This window comes from Delphinus delphis, chromosome 8 (genome assembly GCF_949987515.2).
Source record: "Delphinus delphis chromosome 8, mDelDel1.2, whole genome shotgun sequence".
NCBI lineage: Eukaryota > Metazoa > Chordata > Mammalia > Artiodactyla > Delphinidae > Delphinus > Delphinus delphis.
In genome coordinates, this window is record NC_082690.1 from 107,940,667 (window position 1) to 107,964,994 (window position 24,328).

The 24,328-nt window shown below is 54.3% G+C and overlaps 1 protein-coding gene across 3 annotated transcripts; it reads right to left on the reverse strand.

Moving 5' to 3' along the window:
- Window positions 1-2,046: 2,046 nt before the first annotated feature.
- DHCR7 (7-dehydrocholesterol reductase) lies at window positions 2,047-20,489 on the reverse strand. Of its 3 annotated transcripts, none has more exons than XM_060019475.1 (9): window positions 20,420-20,489; window positions 15,361-15,476; window positions 12,887-12,984; window positions 12,089-12,311; window positions 10,546-10,636; window positions 9,576-9,789; window positions 7,607-7,811; window positions 7,308-7,439; window positions 2,047-4,354 (listed from the first exon to the last, which is right to left on the reverse strand). In XM_060019475.1, exons 3-9 carry the CDS (start codon window positions 12,976-12,978, stop codon window positions 3,890-3,892), a joined length of 1,422 nt encoding a protein of 473 aa, XP_059875458.1. In that variant the 5' UTR covers window positions 12,979-12,984; window positions 15,361-15,476; window positions 20,420-20,489; the 3' UTR covers window positions 2,047-3,889. The 3 variants fall into 3 exon arrangements, with proteins under 3 accessions (XP_059875458.1, XP_059875456.1, XP_059875457.1); XM_060019473.1 differs by having other exon boundaries at window positions 2,048-4,354; window positions 15,347-15,476; XM_060019474.1 differs by lacking the exon at window positions 20,420-20,489 and adding an exon at window positions 20,133-20,267 and having other exon boundaries at window positions 2,048-4,354; window positions 15,347-15,476.
- Between the last annotated feature and the right edge of the window lie 3,839 nt (window positions 20,490-24,328).

Below are 24,328 nucleotides of genomic sequence, written 5' to 3' on the forward strand. Positions count from 1 at the left end.
CGAGAGAGGGCGGGGCTGGGACAGGCTCAGCACAGAGACGGTAGGGAGTGGTCGGATGCCGGATGCCTTCTGCAGGAGAGCCTGTACTCTCCTGCAGAAGGCTCTCCTGCAGAAGAGGAGTACAGGCCGGTTGGGTGAGAGAGGGATAATTCCACGAGCGGGTCTGGACTTGCCATCACCTGAGAGCAACTTCTGGGGGAGACGTGGGAGTTGCTGATCCGTGAAGTTTTGAGAAGGCTTTAAGACCCTAACCATAACCCTAACCCACCTAACCATAGCCCTAACTCTAACCCGCCAAACTATAACCGTAACCTTAACCCTAAACCCACGTAATCCTAACCCTAACCCTAACCCTAACCCACACAAGTGAGACAGGGAGGAGGCATCTGGACACATGGATGGGACTCAGGCCAGAGAGGCATCGGAGGGGGACCTCTGTAGTCGCCGGTGCTTATGGAGGTATTTAAGGTCCCAAGGCAGGTGAGCTTCCCTGGTTACCTGCCTCTCACCGAGAGCTCTCTTCACATCCCTGTTTGTCCAGGTGAGTGAGCTTCCCTGGTTACCTGCCTCTTACCGAGAGCTCTCTTCACATCCCTGTTTGTCCAGGTGAGTGAGCTGGCCCTACACCAATCTCCAAGGCCTGCCTGTATTCCCAGGACAAGGAACTGGCGGCCTGAGCAGGTCTGTGTGTGGGTCACTGGTGGACAGCCACACGTGGGGCACTGAATTTCTGGCGCCCACTGAAGCCATCCCGTCCCTGCCTCCTAATCACGTCTGCCCACGTGACACTCCAGGGCATGCTTTCGACATCTTTCCCAATAGATGTGGAGATCTGAGTCTGGTGAGGGGCAGAGTGTGGTTGTGCAGTGTGAGAACGACCTGCCCTTTCTAGAAAAGAAGCGTGCGGTGTGGACTTACATCTTGATCTTGCATATTCTATTCAACTCAGCCTCTCACCCAGAGAACCTGGCTGGGTCACTGCCTGGCCTGCCTTCTCATGATCGAAACAACACCCACATCCAGGTAGGAGAGCGCCAAGAACTGGAGGAACACCCCCAGGCCTCTGTCCCTCCTGGGATAGCTCTCCCTGAAGACAGCAGTGAAGCCAAGCCCATCGCCGTGGGCAGCACGTCTCCGGTGTGGACCATCCTTTCCCCCCACCACCTACGCCAAACTCACCATGCACAAAGGTGGAGCTCCGGGCTCCCCAGTGCTTGCCCGGAGAGGGGGCACCGGGCTTCATCCACATGCAGAGGAGGTGAGGGAGGGCAGATAAACCTACCCTATGGCACGGGGCGCCCTGCCTCACTGTGTTAGCTGAGCACGCGGAACAAAACAGGTCAAAGCGCAGCCCAGCTCCAAGACGCTAACACGCGAACGAAACTTGGCAAACTGAGGGGCAGATCCAAGGTTCAAACCCAGAGCTGTCCCAGGAAATCTGGCTGAGGAACCTCACACAAGGCAAGAAGACAATCATCGCCCTTAGTTTTCAAACAAGGACAACAAAGCACAGAGAGGGAAATTGCCTGGCCGTGGTCACACAGCTGTTGAATAGGGAAGCCAGGGTCTGAGCTCACAGCCACCACCATCCAGCCTCCTTAAAATGAATTCACACAGTGACTGGGAGGAAACGGCGGGGCCCACCGTACTCAGCGCCATCCCGTGGGAGTTCACTGCTCTGGCCCTGGTACTCAAACCACTTGTGTGGCTGGTGACAATACAAACACCTGGGACCCCCTTTGACCCATGAGCTCCACGGGCAGGGGTGGGGCACCAGCATTGGAAAATCACGGCTCTTAAGTCGGCCCAGGTGGGCCCCAAGCTCCGGTCCCCTCCTGGCTGCGCAGGAGGCCGCCTGTCTTTGCTCAACCAGTTGTAGACTGAGCAGGGGAGGCATTGCCCTGCACCTGCCCTCCCTGCCCAGGGAGCGGGGCCCCCAGCACACTCCAGTCCTCGGTTCCTCCAGGTGTGAAGCAAGCCTAGCACCGCCATCTTTGTGGCTTCTCCGCTCTCTTGTGGGGGGCAGGCGGCCAGACTGGAATTTCTTCCTTTGGCAAACGGAATGGATTCTCACACCCAGCACAAGAGTGGCCCCAACAGAGGGCCAACGGTGGGGAAAGTGTGGAGCCCTCCCCTGAATCCCGTGATCGGTACCCAAAGCTCTGAGGCAGGACCCAAGCATCTGACCCGAAGTTCCCCGGGCATCGCCTCTACACACCAGAAATCGAGCCCTTGTCTATGTCCAGGCCCCACTGGGAGACAAACCACAAAGAAGTCTGAACAGGGAAAGGTTAAAACAGGCACATCTACTTCGTCGTGCTTCGCAGATAATCACGCTTTTTACAGACTGAAGGTTTCTGGTGACCCTGCATCCAGCAAGTCTACCGGTGCCACTTTTCCAATAGCATTTGCTCACTTTGCGTCTCTGTGTCACATCCTGGCATTTCTGGCAGTACTTCAAACTTTTCTTTCTGTTTGTTAACGGTGATCTGTGATCAGTGACCTGTGATGTTACCATGGTCACCGCTTTGGCATTTTTTAGCAATAAAGCTTTTTAAAATCAAGGTGTATACACTGTCTTTTAAGACAATGCTATTTCATACTTAAAAGAGTACAGAATCATGTAAACCTAACTTTTCTCCGCACTGGGAAGCCAAAACACTTGTGTGATTCGCTTTATTGTGATAATCGCTTTATTGGGGAGGTCTGGAACCAAACCTGCAATACGTCCCAGATACACCTGAATAAAGAATTATTAACTCGACTAGGGCATAACGTCTAAAGAGAGCTGTCAAGAATACCTGTGGGGACTTCCCTGGTGGCGCAGTCGTTAAGAATCCACCTGCCAATGCAGGGGACATGGGTTTGAGCCCTGGTCCGGTAAGATCCCACGTGTCATGGAGCAACTAAGCCCGTGCGCCACAACTACCGAGCCTGCACTCTAGAGCCCACAAGCCACCACTACTGAAGCCCGCGTGCCACAACTACTGAAGCCTGTGCGCCTAGAACCCGTGCTCCGCAACAAGAGAAGCCACTGCGGTGAGAAGCCCGTGCTCTGCAATGAAGAGTAGCCCCCACTCGCCGCAACTAGAGAAAGCCCGCGTGCAGCAATGAAGACCCAACACAGCCAAAGATAAATAAGTAAATTGAAAAAAAAAAAAAAACAGAATACCTACGGGTCAAGGAGTGTGCCCAAGGTAAGAAAACACGTGAAGGGTGTCCCGTCCCCGAGGCTGGGGTTCAGGTCTCTTTGGGGAAGGCTTGGGTGAGGCCCCCGGATGGTGTGGCCAAGTTCTCTGGGTTGCCTGGGCCAAGTCTGTACAAGAACCAGAACCGGAAGATGCCCCTACTCGTGCAGCATCCCTTAGCGCCCTCTACAGACAAATGTAACGAGGTGCACGTGCGAAGGAGAGAAGTCTGAAGGGCACAGCTCGCTACCGCAGAGCAGGTGATGCCGGGCTGCACCTGGGGCCGAGAGGCCGTCAATTGATAACTGCCACAGCTTACGTGTCCACTTCTACTTTATTTAGCAAGAGTAAGGGCAGGACTGACCACGGGGGCTGGAAGACATCCCGTTCAGTGTCGGACTCCTGCTGTCTGGGCGGCGGGCAGCTCAGACCCCAGGGAAGAAACAGCGTCATCTGCGAGCCAGCCAGGTCATCCTCCCACCCTGGGGACACTGCACGGAGAAAGCTGGTCACTTCTGCTGGCGAGAAGGCAGTCGGTGTAAGCCCCCGGAATTCCACTCAGGACAAGTGCCGGGCTGTTTGCATCTTACAGGTGAGGACGCAGAGGCTCCTGGAGTGCGGCGCAGAGACCCTGCTGCCCCAGCGGACCTGACTCCAGCTCTCCTCCCTGCCCTGCTGGGGGCTCCTCCTGGGGCGGCCCTTTAGAAGATTCCGGGCAGCAGGCGGTAAGGCACGGCGGCCGTGTAGCGCTCCCAGTCGCGGCCGTACTTGTTAGCGCAGCGGTGCTCATCCCGCAGGCAGCGGTGGGTAAGCAGGATGGCCATGTAGATGATGTAGAAGTAGGGCAGGAGGTGGCCGCCGCCGCAGGCCAGGCAGTACGCCAGGCTGCCCATCAGGTCGCCGGTGTAGTTGAAGTGGCGGGCCACACCCCAGAAGCCGGACACCAGCAGCTTGCTGTGGTGCTTCTGCTCATCGGCCGACGTGAAGGAGCACTCGATGACCCTGGGCTTCCTGCCCCAGATCAGGCAGCGCCCGTCCGTGCGGCGGAAAAGGTCCTTCTGATGGTTGGCCATCCGGAAGATGTAGTAGCCCAGCAGGCCCAGCAGCAGGACGCCCAGGGAGTAGCGGGTGGGCAGCTGCACGGGGTGGTACACCAGGTACAGACCCTGCAGGGCGAGCGGGAGAGGTCAGCAGGCTGAGCGGGACAGCGGGCTCGGGAGCACGGCCTGGGTTCAAAGCCCTGCTGCGCACCTGACCGGCTGCCCCCGTGCCCTGCCTCGGTTTCCTCTCCTGTAAATAGAAGCGCCCGCCCCGGAGGGTTGCCGTGGGATCAGACAGGTAACTATGCAAATCTGCACGTCCACCTACCTACCCACCTAGCTGCCTTCCTATCTGTCTGTCTATCTACACGTACATACATACACATGTGTATCATATATAGTATACATATTATATAACAATATTACAAGCATTATTTGAATATAGTATCGTGATGGTTAATTTAATGTGTCACATTGGCTAGGCCACGGGACCCAGACACTTGGTCAAACGTTAGTTGTTACGAAGGTTTTTTTTTTTTTTTTTGCGGTACGCGGGCCTCTCACCGCTGTGGCCTCTCCCGTTGCGGAGCACAGGCTCTGGACGCACAGGCTCAGCGGCCACGGCTCACGGGCCCAGCCGCTCCGCGGCATGTGGGATCCTCCCGGACCGGGGCACGAACCCGCATCCCCTGCATCAGCAGGCGGACTCCCAACCACTGCGCCACCAGGCAAGCCCCACGAGGGTATGTTTTAGATGGGATTAATGTTTCCAATTAGACTGAATGAAGCGGACCACCCTCCGCAATGCAGGTGGGCCTCGTCTAATCGGCGGAAGGCCCTAAGAATGAAAGAATCCCTGGAATAAGAGCGAATTCCACCAGCGGACGGCCTGCAGACCCAGCTGCAGTACCAACTCTTCCCTGGACCTCCAGCCTGCTGGCTGCCCTGAAGATTCTGGACTTGAACGCACCAGAGTCACATAATCAAATAAACACACATACACGTGTGTGTGTGTGTGTGTGTGTGTGTGTGTGTGCTACTGCTAATGCTTTGCGTGCTTGGAAAATGGTGTTCACAAAATCAGGGAACCAGTGAGCCTGCAACCAGCCAAGCAGAGGAATGAGTCCAGAGGGTCCGTCCAGAGGATCCAGCGTGGGGACCAGAGTCCAGAACTTGTGGCCCCCAGCCCAGGGCTCTCTCCCCTCAGGCCTGCTCACTCTGCTGTGATTTTCCTCCTCTCCCAGTGATCCTGTTTCACGCTGCTGCACAGGGTAGTCAGCCAGGTACCACGGCCCCCGTTATCACCGCCTGCAGGACTGGCTGCAACCACTCACCACCTGCCCACGCACATCCGGGCCAGCCGACAAGGTCTGTTAGCATTGGTCCTCTCCACTCCTGCACGTCCTGTTTAAGGCAGGCCACCGCTAACCACTCAAGTGCCCTAGAACCTGCTCTTTCCCCACCGCCACACCTCTTCATACCTGCTCACAGAACGGGCAGGTGGGCATCTGGCCAGGCCTCTGAAGCAGCCACCCTACACAGGAGCCCGCGTGCCATGCAGAGGAAAGCAGGGCTGTCCTCTGTGAGCTGGGAGGGGTGCGGGGGGGTTCACGATGAGGCCTCGCCCCTATTCCCCAACAGCCTCAGAACACGGCGGGCGCAGGAACGAGGATGCCCAGCCCTAACAGAGGTGATGTCCGCCCTGCTTTTTCAGAGATGCTCAGGGACGAGTTCAAGGCCCCCTCCCCCGGCTGGCAGCCCTACAGAGGTGCAAACCCAGGTCCCTCAGGCTCCCCGGTCAAGGTTTCTACCCTCGACTCTGCAGCGTGTGCTGAGGCTCTCCTGGGGACCCGGCCTGATTCATTACTCGTGGGAACTTTTCCCAGAGCCTGTGCCCCCCAACCCCCAGCATCCTCTTCTCACCTGAAACACTCCCCTCTTGTAGGCCTCCCACCCGGTGCTGGCCTCTGATCCTCCAGCCTCCAATTGGGCAAGGCTTCCTGCCACCCCCATGTCCTGTGTCCCAGCCACGCTGAACTGTCTCGTGCCTTAAATTTCCCCCTCTGCCCTCCCCCCCACCCTGATGTATTCCCCACTCCGCCTTTCTGGAATGTTCTTACCCTCAGACTCATCATTCTGCTCTCAGCCTGGCTGTGACCCCCACCTGCTGGCTGGGGGCTCCTCCTTGGCCCTCTCTCAGGGGTCAGCACCCCACTTCCTGTCCAGCTCCCCCTCCCCGCACTGCACTGCCTGTGTCAGGGACTTTCCCTCCCAGCTGTGAGCTCCGAGAGCGCAGGGCCCCCTACATCTCCTCCACTCTTGCGTGTACATACTCAAAGCTTAAATGCAAATGACGGAAGGAAAGAAGGCCTCTCATCCTTTCAGCCTTGAGATTTGAACACACGTGAATACAAATACCCACCTCCATCCACCCAGATCCCCCAAAGCATTACTTTTGACCCAAAGTTTACTCCGTATCATCATCTTCTCTCAGTCTATGGGCTGAGCTGTGTCCCCCAGTCCTGACACCCAGCATCCCAGAATGTGACCGTCTTTGGAGTTGCATGTCTTTCTTTCAAGAGTAAAATGCGGCCACTAGGGTGGGTCCTGATCCCACAGGACTGGTGTTCTTATAAGAGGAGGTCAGGACACAGACACACACAGAGGGACGACCCTGTGAGGACACAGGGAGGAGACGGCCGTCTACACGCCGAGGAGAGAGGCCTCAGGAGGACCAGCCCTGCCCACACCTGGTCTCGGATTCCAGCCTCCAGACGAGGAGACAATGAACCCTGTTGTTTAAGCCGCCTGGTCCGTGGCATTTGTTACAGTGGCCTGTGCTGACTCGTACACTAAGCCTTCTCTTCTTCCTAAGACAGGGGAGCAGCCTCCCTTCTCCAGGTTCTGGCGCCACCCCACACCCCCAAAAAAAACACACACTTGGGTGACGACAAGGCTCGGCATGTGCTCAGCTGTGCCTGCTCCGAGGGCAGCGCTGGGGGTGCCCGGGGACCTTATAGCTCAGTGTGCTGCTGTGCTGGGCATGCGTCACGGGGGGCTCCCTGCCCCTGCTTCTCACCTGCAACGTGTAGAGGTACGGCAGCCAGACGCAGTCCCCCCAGCCCAGGTACCACCCAAAGTGGTCGTGGCAGATGTCAATGGTTTTCAGGTACCAGGTTTCGTTCCAAAAGAAGTCCAGCACATAGATGGCCTGCAACACAGGAGCGGCCGTGTACTGACCAGAGACACATGGGAGGGGGGCCGACCCCCACGTAAAGGCGGCAGATTACGGTCTTTTGAAAACCATCTGGCTTTCAGGCTTCCCCAGCGCCCACCGGGTGTCAGAGCTCCCACCCCCCTGGGCCACAGAGAGGCTACCTGCAGGACGTTGACCAAGACCATGGAGTTGGTCACGTGGCCATAGAGCTCCTGCTGCTTGGCTGCGAAGGACAGGTTGATGAGGGTCCAGGCGACGATCCCGGGGCGTCCATTGAAGAAGAGCTTGAAGTCAAACCACTCCCCGATTCGGGGGTTAAACTCAACGCCCATCATGTAGTTGTAAAGGAAATTGCCTGTGAATTTGCTTTAAAATACAAAGAACAGATGCGTGTCGTCAACGAGCGCATCTCACAAGTGGCCTACGCGGCTGGCACGGACACAGGTGCCCAGCCCAGCCTGGGTACGGCAGGCCCAAGAGAGACGACCTGGGGGGAGACCTGCCGTGAACTGCGGGGATGCGGCAGGCAGAGGTCGCGTCAGCCTCCCTCCCTCCCCGCAGACTCAGAGCTTCACTCCACGTTCACCTCTGGCCCTTGAGTTGCTCGCTCTGCTCCAGGGAAGGTGGGGCGATTGTATCTGTGCACCTCCCTTGGGCCAGCACCCAGGGTCCTCCCTCCCCACTCCAGGCTCCCTGGAGGCACAGCACAGCTGAGCTGCCCAACTGGCTCGACCGGACAGAGATTTTATTCTGAAAGACTCACAGGGCATTCGGGTCTCCCGTGGGCCAGTGGAGTTATAAGTGATGCCGAGGTAGATGTGGAAGAAAGCGTGCTGCTCAGAGCCGGGCGCCTGGCTCCAGGGCCCACACCCATCCCTTGCTGGGCAAGTTGAATGTTTCGTTACCTTGGTTACCTGACCTATAGCCCTCTCCAGGAGCGATCAGAGAATCAGCCATAGTAACCCTTGTGGAGACCTTCATTGAGTATAACTTGCTGTACATACACAGGGATTTCTGTGCTAGTCAGAGAAACATATTTTCGTGTCCATTTCCCTCAGGTAGGGTAAGTAGAAAGAAGCCAAATATACAAAGTCTACAATAGGGGATGTGATTATAAAGCAGAGAAAATGATTTCCATGAGTCCTAGAAGACCAGCCTCACTATTTGATAAAAAAAATCACACAAGCTCAAAGTACCACCAACCAAACACATTTCCTAAGAGTTTAGGTGTAACAGTTAAAGGAAACATACTTTATTTTCATTTGGACCCCCAAACTAAAATGTAAGCACCCCGAGAATAAGAATCTTGTTTACACCTAAAGCCCCACTGCCTACACCTGTCTACAGGAGGAACCCAACAAACATCTCTTGATGAATGGACGGATGGAAGGAGGTGGGGAGGGAGGGATGGGGGGAAGAGTGGATGGATGGATAAATGGGCTGGATGAATGGGTGCATGGGTGAATGGATGGATACAGGGAGACAGGAAGGGAGGGGTGGAGGGAGGGGTGGAGGAAGGGATGGGGGATGGATGGATGAATGGATGGGTGGATGGGTGCATGGGTAGGTGGATGGATGGATGAGTTGGATGGGTGGATGGATGGACAGATGGGTGGATGGGTGGGTGGATGAATGGACGAAGAACTGGATAGATGGATAGATGAAGGAGAGATGGATGCATGGTTGATAACTATCCAACCCAGGGCCCCATGAGAATGGACACCCATCAGTAAGGCTCTCCCTGGGAAGTTCTTACATTAAAGCCACTGAGAAAACAGGACTCCTCACTAAGACTGTTTCAGGCCACACTGACGTTCCAGAAAAAGAGGTGATGGACTGTCTTTGCCACCCAACCAGAATATGCCTTTTCCACCCCCCTGCTCCCTGACAGCCCTACACGACACAGCTCGGCCACCAGAGATGGACTCGGCCGTCTTCAACTGCATCCTCCCTAAGGCAGGAGAAGCCACCCAGACATTTGGAAAGGATGCTTCCCAGAGTCCATCAGGTTCCCTTAAGCTCCTCCTTCAAGGATTCTCAGTCCTCAGGGCTCTGCAACCTCCCAGCCCAAGGTAACAGAAAAAGGCACCTGCTCTCCATCTTGGGCTCGACCGGCCGCTGAGGACATACCAGTCTCGGGCATCGGTGGGGAAGAAGTAGCCCTTGATCATGGCGAAGGTGGAGACGGCGTAGCCCAGAATGTTGGCACACCAGAGCAGCGGGATCCAGTTGTCAAAGATGATGGTGGGAGAGAAGCAGGCGAGGAGGTAGGAATTAAGAAACCAGAGGAGATGCGTGATGAGCCAGGCTTGCAGGCCGTTGATCTCATACTTGTTGACGATTCCTGCGGAGGGAAGAGGGAAGATCGGAGGCGTTCCCCCAGCTGCAACAGCTCCTGGCTCCGGCCCTGCCGCCTTTCTGGGCCTCAGCTGCCGGGGTCCCCAGACCCCAGGCTTGACAGCCAGTCAGCTGCTGCTGCCATTCGGGCCCCTAGGGTCAAAATGCCCGCGGCACACCTCACGCTGTGAGCTGGGGACTAACCACTCCTGCTTGCCGAGTTCCTGGAAGGGTGAGAGGGTGCGGAATGTCTGGAACCAGCCAGAGGCTGAGTCACCAGCCTGCAGTTTGCCGGAGGCTGGGGCTGAGCTACAGCAGAAGCGGACGAGCGTCCCCTAGGGTACCTGGCGGGGGACCCAGCAGCCTCCCTGAGAGACCAGGTGTTCTCTGTGTGCTGGGGTGGGGTCTCAGTGACTGCGGGGAATGAATGGGCCAGGCAGCCCCAAGGACCCCTTAAGAAAAGCCCCGTCCCACCAGGTGCCCCTGGGGGACTCGAAGCGTCGCCGCCGGGGAGAAGCTCCATGAGCCCGGCTACACAGCCAGTGTGGGGCAGGGCGCATTCCGTTCCGACTGAGAAGGTGACTTCCCACCTCGAATCTGGGGCGGTCCCGGGGTGTGGAAATTCCCAAGCAAAGTTTTTACTTTGTCCGGGGGCAGCCTTTGGGACGGAAGGTGCACGGGGGCGGGGGTGGGGGGAGGCCCCGTGAGATGAAGGGCGGGCAGAGCTGCCACAGGTGGGCAGCAGGGGCGGGGCCCAGCTCACCTGCAGGAGTCATGGCGCCCTCCTGAACGCCCCCCACGTAGCCCGGCAGAAACTTGTGGCAGAAGTCAGGAAGCAGCACGTACAGAAGCACCTGAGACACAGAGATTTTCCGCTGAATCCCCTGCGAGCTGGGGGCCTGCTGTGCTTCGACACAGCCTTGCTTTATTAACCGAGATGATAAACGGGGAGGCGCCGAAGGAACGGGAGAGAGCCTACTCATAGCCAGTTATTCCTTCCAGGAGAGTCTATAGCTCCGGGAGCGCTGGCTGCAGGCTGACTGCGGGCTTTGAAGGGGGCCCTGAACAGGAAACTCATCACTACTCAGAGCGCCCAAGCCGTCTGCCCACGGGACTCGGCCACTCCCCTCGGGAGAACCCACTAGTTCACATTCTGGACGACTCGCCCTTTGGAAGTGTTCGCCGGAAGTGTTCAGTGCGCTCCCAAGCTCGTGCAGCCCTCCCCAATGTCTAATTAGAGAACGGTTTCACCCCCTCCAAAGGGAACCCCACACCCACAAGCAGTCACTCCCCTCGGGCCCTGCCCACCAGCCCCTGACAACCACTAACCCACTCTCTGTCCCTATGGATTTGCCCATCCTGGACTTTTCACATAAACAGAATCAGACAGGATGTATCCCTTTGTTGCTAATTTCTTTCACCGAGCATCGTGTTCTGAAGGTCCGTCCACGCTGTGGCCTGGGTCAGACCTTCATTCCTTCTTATGGCAGAATACCATGCCACCACGTGGATGGATCACACTGTGTGTGTCCAGAACTGTCGATGGACACGTGGGCTGTTCCTGCCTTTAGGCTACTGTGCCTCTCGCTGCTCTGAATCACCTTTTACCCAAAGGGACCAAGAGACCTGAAATGAGAGGGAATCTGAAGCTCGAAAGCTGGGAATGTGGGGAGAAACAGCTAGTAGTGGTCAAAGTCTTCCTTTAGAACAGGAAACCCCAGGGCGGGGAGGGGGTGGCATCTCACAGCACCGTTTCCCTGGAAACCTCCTGGGTTCAGATAGTAAACACCACCTGCTCACCAAGTTCATGGTGCAGACAGCCTTCTGATGAACTCCTCCTGGTTGGGAGGCCAGTGGGGTCACAGCAGAGCCAAGGCTGTCCTTGGACAGGTCTGTGCAACCACCTGCTGGGGACACAGCCTTGGCTTTGCTGAGACCGAGAGCGGCCCTTTAGGATAAGCTCCCCATGGTGCATGGGGCTTCCCTGGTGGGCCACGCCCTCACGCTTTGCCACGGGGTCCTGCTTCCTGCTCGGCAGGTCCCCGCAGGGCTGGGCACAGCCCTGAACCTCGAGGAGGCTCAGCGGAAAGCGAGTCGGACACTGAAATGCCACCAGGTGCCCTTGATCTGAAGACAGAGCTAAGTCCCTCGGGCTGCAGGTGATTCCCTGCTGGGTCCCGGGAATGAGGGCGCCAGTGTGAGCCAGGACTCCACCCCTGACAAGGGGCCAGGACTGTCCCAGCAGGAGGGGACGCTCTGCAGAGGCGGAGCCCCGCCCATGGTGGCCGGTGGCCGGGAGTGCTGACCTGGAACGTGACCCATGCCACGTAGATCTGGGCCGCTTTCATCGTCACAGGTGGCGTCTTGGCCCAGATGTCTGAGAGTCGAGCCTGCCCAGTGGCGATGTCCACCAAGGGGGCCGTCAGGGAGCAGCTGTACTGGTCGCAGGCCATGATGAAATAGTACACGATGAAGGGTGCAAACAGCAGCAGGAAGGTGACGCTTGCCAGGGAAAACCAGTCCACCTCCCTGTGGGGCGGACAGACGGTAGGAGGTCACGTGGCGCCCTCCCGACCCTCCGACCCGACACACGGGATGCTCTGCTCCACGTGCAAACCCGCCAGCGCTTCCCAAGAGAAGGCTGTCAGCTCGCAGCGCAAAGGCCCCCACTGCCTGGGGAAGGCACCCCACCTGCATGCTCCACTGTAAGCAGTCTGAAGGCCGACAGACCCGTGGGCACCCCCAGAAAGCCCAGGGCCCAGGGCACGAAAGGCAGAAGGCCTTTCACAACCCAGGTGGCCAGAGGCTTCCCGTTCTGGGCCATGGGGGACATTCATGAAGTCCCCAGCACTCTATGGCTCGACAACCATGACCCCCATGCGCTGCACAGTGAGGGCGGTACAAGGGCGCCAGCTGTCCTTGGAATCAGTTTTTAGTTTCTTCTTCTTGTAATTCCTCACTCTCTAAAAGGGGAAACTGCTACTAATGATAGTCTTGCTGATAAAAAGAATTTTTTAAATAGGTTCATGAAATCCCAAAGGCTGGCAACCTCTCACTGAGATTCCACTTTACTTTCTAGCTGGGAAGATGGGTGAGAGCCTTACCAGGCACGGCCCCACTGCCCATGGGTCGCGGCCTTGCTGATGCTGCCAGGACTCTTGGTTTTGGGGTCGTTGGACTGTGACTTTGCAGCCATTGGGCCCTGAGGGAAGGAGACACTGCGTTCAGATCGTCCCGTGACAAACGGACACTGCACCTCCCTGCCACTGTTCACAGGCCCCACAGGGCTGGCCTCCTTCATTCACCTATTCTTTATCTTGTCCTAGATGGGAGATTCCAGGCAGGGAAGAGATCAGTGCATCTTAGACTCACTCCTGGAACCCGCAATAACCTCCCACATGGCCCTACTTCTGCTCTTGCCTGTCTCCATTCATTTTCCAACGACAGCAGAACATCCTTCTTACTACGTGAACCCAGACACCTGTGGCTCAGAACCCTCCCACAATGTGCTCCTTCCTCCCCTCGTCCCCACTCTCCCTTCATACCCTCTGCTCCAGGCACAAGGAGGTCTCTACCAATCCTTTTTTTAAAAATTTTATTTATTTATGTGTTATAAGCAGGTTCTTATTAGTTATCTACTTTATACATATTAGTGTATACATGTGAATCCCAATCTCCCACTTCATCACTCCACCACCACTACCCCCACCTCCCCGGCCACTTTCCCCCCTTGGTGTCCGTACGTTTGTTCTCTACATCTGTGTCTCTATTGCTGCCTTGCAAACCAGTTCATCTGTACCATTTTTCTAGATTTCCCTACCAATCCTTAAATGTGGTTTATCTTGTTCATGACACCCGCTACTTCTCAGCTTAGAAGGTCTCCTCATTCAGGTCTCCTATAAAATGTCCCCTCCTCAGTATATGACTTTTTATTTTTCCTGGAGTTAATGGTTGCCTCACTTTTTCCATTTTCTAAGGTTCCCATGCATCTATCACTAACTTTTTTTTCTGAATGCTCTAACAGAGCTATCATACATATTAATAATTTTTCTACATACTCCCAACACAATTTATCATTTCCATTCCTCTCTCCCACCCATAGCCACTCATCTTGTACCAACATACAAGCCAACCAGTGGTCATAATATGGGGGAAGCAGTGACGTCTCCACGTCTAGAACAAGTTCACAATTGTCAAGGTTCCAAATATCAGGCATTAAAAAAAAGATGATCTTAAAAGCTTTCAGAAAAAATCCAGGATTAAGAGTCACACCAGCAGCAGGCTGGATTCTAGAAAACAAGGGTGGAAAACTCAAAATTCTGACGGAAACTTATTTCAACCTACAGTTCTATTCCCAGGTTAACTATTATTCAGAGAAGACACAGGATCCAAGAAAGCTGCTAAAGAAATGCCCAGTGAAAGGACAGGAGGAAGTCCCAAGAGAACAGCTGTGCAGTGGACCAGACAGTAACCGGTCCACACCGGCACAAGACGAACGGCTACAGGGGTGAGGAGGAAAGGAAATGACACATTTTGTTGTGTTCGAGTGTGTAGAACAATCGTTGATATGTACGATGGCTCTGTTAAAACATGCAGAAAAAAAATTAGTGATAGATACACAGAAACCTGAGTGTATGGAAAAAGGGAGGCGACCATTGACTCCAGAAAGATTAAAAAGCCATACAAAGGGGGAAAAACACCCAAACCATATGATAGTACATTACTTAGCTTAACAGCAAATAATAATAACTTTGCCAGAACCATGTAAACTCTGATGACTGACTGACTACTAGATGTATAGAAGGAAACGTGTAAAGCTGGGAGCGCTGAAAGGAAATGGTTTAGAGAGAAGCAGGTGAAAACCACACAAAAGTAGCTAAGGGAATGAAAAGTATTCGCTTCTGGGAAGTGAGGCTATGAGATGAGTCACGGAACTGTTCACTTTATATATAAGCCTCTTAACACTGATTTTATTTCAAATGGGAACATGAATTACTTTAATACAACTGTGTATTCATTTACAGTTTTTCAGTAATGAAAACTGCAGCCACATCACTTAAGTTAATTTACACAGGTTAGTTTGTGGAGCATCTGCGATGTACAAGGCAGGCTGAAGAGTTCTTTATAGGCGGGGACCACCCATCTTTACAGCCCCAAAACACAGAACACCGAGCCTGGTACACAGCAGCTACTCTGATCTAACGTGCTGGAAAGTTGCAAAAGGGCCAGAAATGTACAGGCTGTGAACTAAATGTGGAAAGCCGAAAGGAAGAAGCGTCTCTTCTAGGGATTAAAACAAGCCCAGATAATTATTCTGAGCTTATAATAGCGTTCATTCACCCCTCTGTCATAAGCACTGAATTTTTAATAAAGGTGTAAGTAACATCCTTGGCAGGAGATGGCTGAAAATAGGGCACAGGGTGGCATTCTGGATGTAATTTATTGTTTTGCTAAGAGTCAGACGAGAATTGATACCAGGAGCTGAGGGACCAGCTGCCTTTACTTTTCCAAAGCTGAAAAGTCCCTGCCTTTGCCCAGGAGCAGCAGTGCTGAGATGGGCTTACCTCCAACCTCTTACCAAGCGGTTTCATGGCAGAACGCAGGTTTTCCTTCTCGAACTGCCCCCTTTCAAGTCGCTAGATTCCCACGCTCCACAAGGCCCGCTTGATCCTTTTCAACCCGCTGAACAAAGTCCTGCAGGGGACACGAAGAGACTCAGGGGAACAAAGGGAGACAAGGACCCAGATGGTATTTTCTCGAGGCCCGCCGCTGGGACCAAGTGAAAGGCGCAAGCTCAGCGCCTAGGGGTTCTAAAGCACAAGAGGCCCCCGCGGGTGGGGATCCCCCAGGAGAAGGCAATCTCATCACGCAGCTTCTCTGCCTGGCACCCACACCGCCTGCCGAAGAGTAAGCACTGATCAACAACGGGCAGAGCTGGATGGAGGGCTTCAGGGAGGAGTTGTCTTGCAGACGAGCCTTAACACGGCAGACACAGCTGGTGAACAGCAACGAGCCAAAGCTGGCTTCTTTGCAGAGTCACGCCAGGCAGCGCACGTGCCTCTGAACCGTTTCTACAAGCCATTTGTGCCACTGACCCGGATCACGCCCCGCTAGAGCCTGCACGTTCCCACCGCACGTTCTAGGAGCCAGTTTGCTCCCAAGAACACAGGGCACCGCTGACAGTAATCTGGGCTCGGAGGCTGGTTCTCAGCAGACGTACCGGACCTGGGACCTTCCTGAGTGTCTTGGGGCATCAAAGCCCCCCCCCCCACACACACACGAGGTTCTGCGCTTGTTGTTAAGGCTGGATAAAGGAGGTTTCGTGTCCACACCCGGGAAGGAGCCAGGGAAATGCCGGGGGGCACCCTGCTCAGCTCCCTGGGCCGGATTTTGAGTTCCACAGGCCAAAGATAAAGGGATGTTTCTCCTGAGGGTTTGGGATGATGTAGTGTGAGTGCCTGACAGTAAGCGTCCATTTCAAAAGCCCTCCACCTTGAATGAACACATAGCCACCAGCAGGACCGCCAGAGAAGGACCGAGGCGTCCCCCAACCCACGAAGGGCCCTCACTCAGGAAGTCCGGGGTGACCTAGCGACTGACAGCTTGAGTGACCGCGCTGCTCCCTTCCCACACCCTAATTCCTGTTCCTATGCTTTAAAGTCACCAATAAAGAGTGACCCCGTGAAGCCCTAGACACCCCGCCCTCAGGCCCTCATAAAGGCAGAGCCCAGCCCCACACCCGCACCCTCTTTCTACCCACAAGCTGGCTGCGTGTACCCACAGGACCCGTGAGCAATAAATCTCGTTCCTCAACGTTCCATGGTGGTTTTTGCTGAAGGCGTCCTGCAATCATGGTGAGAACCTCAAGGGCCAGTCTGGCCACTACATGGCCCCGGCGGGGGAGACGTCTGTGGGCTCCTCACAGCAAAGCAGTCCAGGCGAGTGCCTCCAATGTTCTATAGCTGAGAACATCACCATCGACAGCCCGGGGTGCACACAACAGAAGGCTTAAGCCCCGTGGCAGTTCTTTCGGCATCTCGAGGGTCTGGTATTTGGAGATGCATGGCAGGGATGGGATGGCATGGTGAACCCCCAGGAGGCCCAGATGTCACCCTCAAGGCTGCAAGTTCTCTGCTGGCTTGGTTTCCTCATCCGCAAAGTAACTTACTCTGTCGGGTAAATGAGGTCACGGGGCCAAGTGCTCAGAGCCCCACCCAAGCCCCATCAGAGTCCGCCCCAGAGAGTCGGCTACTGCTGACACCGCCACCAGCACCACCCAGGCCTCAGGAAGGCTCAGTGGGGCTCACACAGGGCATCGGGGTGACGTCTGGCCTGTCAGAGGTCTAAGGGGGATGCACCTGCAAGGCCCGACCCCAGAGGGTTCTGTTACCCACTGCACAGCTCATCACTCCTCAACGTAGTGGTTTAAAACAACAATCTACCAGGACTTCCCTGGCAGTCCAGCGGTTAGGACTCCATGCTTTCACTGCTAAGGGCACAGGTTCAATCCCCAGTCGGGGAACTAAGATCCCACAAGCTGAGGGGTACGGTCAAAACAAAACAAACAGTCTTTCATCCTTTGTTCCCGTGGGTTGGGAACCTGGGGAGGCTGGCTAAGTAGCTATGGCCTGGGGTATCCCGGAGCGGCGGCTCATCACGTGCTCGCTCGGTGTGGGCTAGCTTGGGCTTCCTCACAGCATGGCGGACTCAAGGCAGTGGGAGGAGGTGCCCGAGCTGCCTTTTCTGCCCCGCGTCAGCCCAGCACATTCATCTGGCTACACTGAGTCACAAGCCCACCAGCTTTCAAGGGGAGGGGAAGCAGGCTCTGACTCCTGATGGGGAAGCCACAGGGTATTAAAAGAACGTGAGATCCTGGATGATACAACCTATCATAGGTGACGACTATTTATTGAGCATCTACCAAGCTCCAAGCACCCATCAGCTCATAGAATTCCCACCCCAATCCTGGAGAGTTGCCATCATTAGGCCCACTTTACAGATGAGGGGGTTGAGGCGAGGAAAGCGGAACAAGTTGTTAGCACAGACCTACAGGGACAGAGCTGGGTCTGCGTGCACGCCACCCTCTGTGACACACTTGGGAGACTGTGGAGTAAAATTCAGAGTAGTGATGACAAGAGCCAACCTTTCTGAGTCCTGCATCAGGTACTATCCTAACATACATACAGAAACATTTAGTTGGAATGTTATCGGAACAGCAGGGGTTCTGTTTTGGAAATTTGTTAGTCCAAGGAGTGGTAGACACTGAAAATTACAGACATGCCCCAACTTGGACTTAAAGGAATGATACAATTCAGAACCGGTGAGGGTTGGGCAGCTGCTCTCCTGGTGGGAGAACAATTTCGGAGGCCAGGTAGACCTTCAGGTTGACCCAGCATTTACTTGTACGAATTTATCCTGGGACACACACAGATGGCTGTGTAAACCCACAGGTGAGAGAAACACTGACACACCGGTGCAGGGGAATACTCAGCAACTGTTAAAAAGAATGAGCTTAACGTGGCAGAAAGTTCCCTGGTATGTTACAGCACAAGGGCAAGCCGCAAGACGGTCTATCACTAAAAAGCTATTCAAAAAGCCGTATACCCAAACCCTCAGTAGTGTGGGACATCCACGTGGGCTTCCCCCCCCCCGCCCCGCCTTTTCCTAGTTTGTCTAGTGGACACTTGTATAATAAAAGAATTTAACAACGATGAAATGAGTTGTTGGTACAGCTCTTGGAGTTCTTAGAGCCACAATTCTGGGAACATCTGTGGCTCTCTCCGGGGTCAGGGAGGTCATCTGCTCTCAAGGCATAGGGGAGTGATTTCGGGGGTCATTCTTGGGTTTACCTGCAGCTTTTTTGCATCCCCCCCCCCCCAGCCCTCTGCCGATGGTGTGGTCAAATGCAGAGGCTGCTCTTGGCACTGGACAGCTCTGGCCTGGCTTCTCTGGGGAGGGTTGAGGTCCTGGCTGGGGCATGGCAACCCGCTCCTGGGGCGCTTCTGAGGCCTCCAGAAATACATGTGAGCCCTGGAAGGAAATTCCAGAAACGATGACCTCTGATTCGAAAGGGTAAACTGCAGCTTTGACTGCAGGTACAGGGTTTCTGTTTTTTGAAAGTTGCAAAATATACACTCACTGTAACACCATCGCTGCAACAGAAGTTTGAAAGTCAGACAACAAATCCCCTCAATCCAGCCCCTGGGGTCACTGAATTTTGCTGTGTATTCTCCGGATTGTCTCACGAGCTACTTGTCACACGATACACACCCACCCTCCCTCCTTTTTCTCCCCCAAAATTCGTTCACCTCTAAATTCTTTTGTAAGTTTGCTTCTTCACTTTCTCTGATCTTAGCAGCTTTCTACTAGGTAGATCTTCTACATGAATAGGTAGATCTGCTGCATAAATCTGCCACTTTTTTTTTTTAGCAGCAGTAGTTACATAAAAGGATTTTGTGGGAAGTTTTCCAAGAATTAATTGTGCATGGTTGTTTCTGCCTGGCAAACCGTCCTGGTTTTTGAGTGGCGAGTGTCCTGCAGGTGGGGTAACTCCATCCTCCTCAGGCCTGTTCCTGCCGCCTTCCTGGGGACCTTCAAGGTGCCTGGGGCTGCTCAACCACCACCTGGCCTCTGCAAACCCCAAGCTTCTCAGCTTCTCATCCCCACCCCCACCCCCCTACTAAATGCAGGCATTGCCGACGGGGCTCTTCCCCCCAAACCAAAGTCATGTAGCCGGTATCTCTGGGTTTGAACCCCGGCTCTGCCGCTAAGTACACGACTCTACACGTCACTTCACCTCTCGGGAGCCTCAGTCTCCTCATCTGTAAGATGAGGGCGATGCCAAGTACACAGGTTGTTCTGAGAATTAAGGTCAAAGCACCCAGCCCAGTGCCGGACACTCAGGAAACACCCAGTAAGTAACAGGTCTCACACACCACTTTTGATAAACACGATTCCTCATTTCCAACTTTCCTGTCTCCTTTCTTTACCTTTTGTCGGGAATCTCACCAGAGCAATCCCTACCCTTAAAACCCTTTTTCATAAAATTATAAAATGTCCAGGAAAGAGGCAATACATCATTATTTAAGTTAGTCGGGAAAGCTGGAAAAGAAAAGAGGGAGCGTTTGGTCTTTTGTGAGCACTCCCTGCCCTGCCCGCCGTGCATCGACCCCCCCTCACCCCCCCCCATTAATCTATTCCTAGTAAAGCAATTCAGAGTCTCCTGCTACCTGCTCCCACCTTCTCGGTGAGCAAAGACAGATTATCCGCGTTTCCTCAACAGAAAACTGCATCCGCTCACGCGGGGCACCCGAGGAAGGAACCGGCCCACCCGGCGCAGGAAGCACCCACCTGGCTCCGCCCCGGCTCCTCCGGGATCTCCCGACCACCGGGGGACGGAGCATCTCCGAAAGGCCGTCTTCGGGTGGCCAACCTGCGCCCCTAGATCTCCGGCCTCTGCTCACCTGCACGCACGCACCCCTGCCCACCTGAGCACGCATCTCCTCCTCGCCAGAGCACTAGCCCCCCTCCACGCTCCTGCGCGCACCCATCCCACCCCTGACCTGCGCACGCCCCCGGACCTGCTCGCCCCCCGCTCCCCTGCGCGCGTCTCACACTTGCGCAGCTGGCCCGCTTACCTGAGCGCCAGTCTCCGCGCCCGGCTCCCCACCCGCTCCTACTCGCGCGCTCCAGGCCGGTCGTCCCAAGATGTGGCGTAATGGCAGGTGACCAATCGGAGACGGGCCCTCTGAGGCCCGGCGCCGTCGCGCCCCGCGATTGGCCGCGGCGCCTCGCCCCACCCCCTGGGCTGACTCCGGGCCACCGCGCGCTCCATTCGGCAGCCGCTGGGCGCGAGATTGACAGCTGAGGACCAGTCCCGCGCACAGCCTCCCTAAGGGCCGGGGAGCCCTGCCCAGGCTGGGGGCTGGGGAGGGGGGGGTTCGTCCCCACCGGTGGTGGTGGGCAAGCGGCTTAGATCCCCAGCCTCAGTTTCCTCTTCTGCCAATGGGGCTTCAAAGGCGCGCAGCCCACGCTGAGCCTGTGGTGTACAGATTGCCGGGTCCACAACAACCCACAAAACAGACCAAAATCCCTGCTCTTGGGGCGCACGCGCGGTAGTGGTGGTGCGTAATCAATAAACAATCGGGCAGGCAAATAGGGTGTCAGATGGTGGAAAGTGGTGTGGAGAAGATCAAAACAGGGTGTGTGGGTAGCAGCTTTATTCAGGGGTGTCGGGGAGAGCCCGCCGCTAGGAGGCCACCCCAGGCCTTCCCCAGGAAGGGACCGGGAGGTGGAGTTTAGGGTGCGCTCACAGTGTGCAGGGCTGGGTGGAGAGAGAAGCTGAGTGGAGATGCGAGCAGCAGCTTAGGTCAACCACGTGGGGAAGCCCCCTAATAAGACAGCCCCTCAGAGTTGTCCCCTGGGCAGTGACAAGAGAAATGTTCACAGGTCAAGGTGTGAGGGGGTCATTCCGGCTCGTACGCGTTTCACCCTGAACTCCAGGCTCACCAAAACAGCCTGTTTGTGGCCTATTAAACGTGCGGTGTACATCTGCTTTAACCATTCAAGAAAAGAATGCGTTTAAAAATCAAAAGGGAGTGACTATGGTTCAGGCATTTGAAATGGATCTGGGTGGCCTTTGTGGACATGGTTTCAGGCAAGTTCCTACATCACTGAGAACTTGAATTTTCTGGACTGTGTCAGCCTCAAGGACACCACCAGCTGTTCTCAGAACAATAGCTGCTGGCTGCCCGCTGTAACCTTGAAAGGCTCGAGGTCTCCTCTTGTAACTATGCAACCATGTTGGACCCCAACCAATCCTTGCTTAACAAGCGCTCTTACTTCTTGCCAACTGCAATTTCAATTCTTAACAAACAACTTTTCTCATTTTGGGGGGTTTTGCCTTTAGAAGCTTCTCCCATTTTATAGTTTTAATCGCTTCTTTTTTTTTTTTTTGCGGTACGCGGGCCTCTCACTGTTGTGGCCTCCACCGTTGCGGAGCACAGGCTCCGGACGCGCAGGCTCAGCGGCCACGGCTGACGGGCCCAGCCGCTCCGCAGCATGTGGGATCTTCCCAGACCGGGGCACGAACCTGTGTCCCCTGCATCGGCAGGCGGACTCTCAACCACTGCGCCACCAGGGAAGCCCTTAATCGCTTCTTGAATCAGCGTCTCCTGGGCTCTAATCCTCAGTTTGCCTCAAATAAAACTCTTCTATTCCTCTTATAGGTTGGTTTATTGATTATTTCTGTGGACGGCAGGAATGGCCAAGCCTCCTTCATATACCCCTGCCCTAGCAAGGGCATGACCTTGGGTTGGACAGCTGTGCAACCCAGGCAGCCCCTGGAGGGGAGGGGAGCTGAAGGTGTCTGCTGCTGACCCCAACTTCCAACATCTGGGGCATCGGTTTACTGGCAGAGGGATCTGGATGGCCATCTCTGTGTCCCTCACAGAGACATGTTTTTCCCCTGTAGTCTTTTATTTTGAAAATGTCCAACATGCAAACCAGTTGAATAAATAGTAAAGTGAACACCCACATACTTAGATTCAGCAGCCGTCAACAGTTTGCCATATTTAATTTCTCTCTCTCTCTCTCTCTCTCTCTCTCTCTCTCTCTCGCTCGCTCTGTAGGTGTGTGTATCCCCTCCTTTCCCCCCCCCTCCCCGAACCACTAATTAGCTACAGATGATACCTCCCTCCTGAATATTTCAGTATCCATCTCCTAAAAACAAGGACATTCTTCTACTTTACCAAAATAGAATGAGCACACGCTGGAAATCTAACATCCATTCCATGCTATTGTCTAATATATTACCCATATTCAGCTTCCTGCAGTTGTCCCAGTCATGTTGTTTGTTGCTCATTAAAAAAAATCCAGGATCCGATCGGGGAACCACACTGTGCATTGAGCTCGTCAGCCTGCCTTCATCTACACCACTGCCCCAGCAGTACTTTCTAGTTCGTTTTATTGTTTCTTTTCCGTCCTTGACAATTTTGAAGAGTCAAGGCTGGCTTTTCACAGCAAGTCTCTTGATTGGGTTTGGCTGTTGTCCTTGCTTTTAGGTTATGCATTATGGGGCAGGATGATATGCTACCCAGATGTCGTATCTTCACGCATCCTAGCAGGAGGCAACATGATGTCACTTTGTCCCTTTGTTGATGGTAAGTTTGATCGTGTGGTTCAGGTGGTATCCGCCAAAAGTCTCCATTTTTCCTTTCACGATTAACGCGTAAGCTGTGGAGTGATACTTTGAGGCTGTAAATACACTGCTCACAAATAACCCTCGGTCCAATTATCTAGCATTTAATGATGACTCTTGCCTGAACCAAACTACTTGATGTAAAAAGGGTGATCTAACTTCCTCAACCTTTCAATATTTATTTGTTGGCATTTTTCTGTAAAGAATTTGCCTCTCTTAATTTTTTGTCAGAATGGACGAATAGATTTTTTGCTCATTGAGTTACGATCCTGTACTGTCATTTACTTTTTTTTAAAGTTCCCATATTGTCCCATACTTGGCCAGTGGGAACCCCTCCAAACTGATTCTTCCTTTTCAAATAACATGTTCCCATCATTTTTGGAGAACGTCCTTATTTTCTGCTCCAACCAGACATTGGAGGATTTGCTCCTTCCCTGCCCAAGGCCTAGAACCAGCCATGGTTGGCAGGAGATATTTGAGCATACTGGAAAGAACTGAGGTATTTCTAGCAATGAAAACTGCCCCAAAGGGTCGAAGTGAGGATTAAATGAATGAACATATAAACATTTTTGTGGTTTTCTGAAATTTCCAAATGGAAGCTCATGAACAAGCATTACTTTATAAACAGGATACACGTTTGTCTGAAATGTGAGAACGTGTACAGTACGTATGACAGAGGCAGCATTGCAAACCAGTGGAAAAGGATGGCCTGTTCCATCAACGATGGTCAGCCAGCTACTTATTCACAAGGGGAAAAAAATGAATTCCTACCCTAAGGGGACTAAAGGGTGAAATGTGAAAACAAAACCTGAAAAACTGCTGGTAGTGAATAGGTTCAAAGGCTTCAGAGAGGAAATTGGGTAACATTTAGTAAAGTTGCACGTATGCATATCCTACGCCTGGCGAGCGAGGCGCAGGTAAGTGCAGCTCCAGGGGAAACTGGCAACGGTAGGCGGCGTAGAGAAACTAGTTGCCCTCACACGGGATGCATTACAGGAATGAAAATAGCAGTGCGCCTGTGTGCTGGCACAGCGCTGCTAACTTAAATGAACGGATAAAGTGGGCTTTACTCCTACAGTGCAGTGACAAATGCAGAAATAACCAAAAGAACGTAATTAATATCACGGGGGAAAATAAAGTTGCACAAGCGTATTAAGATGCAGTTTGCGGGGAGGTATGGGGGCACGCGGGCGGGCCGGCCCCTCTCCACCTGCGCTCCAGGACTTGGCGACCGTCCCACCTGCCCGGTCAGAGTCGGGGCGGCGCGGGCGGGGGTAGCGCGCTGGCACCCTTGCCGAGCACTCGCGGCTCCGCGGGCCTCCCTCCTGCGCAGGCGCGGCGGAGAGCT

Excerpts from the sequence above, each read along its gene's own strand:
- DHCR7 (XM_060019473.1), bottom strand. The coding sequence starts at position 15,373 with ATGAAACCGCTTGGTAAGAGGTTGGAG. Across the intron at positions 9,790-10,545 it reads GGGCGCCATGACTCCTGCAG|GAATCGTCAACAAGTATGAG; the intron begins GTGAGCTGGGCC and ends TTCCCTCCGCAG. Across the intron at positions 7,440-7,606 it reads TCTTGGTCAACGTCCTGCAG|GCCATCTATGTGCTGGACTT; the intron begins GTAGCCTCTCTG and ends CCTGTGTTGCAG.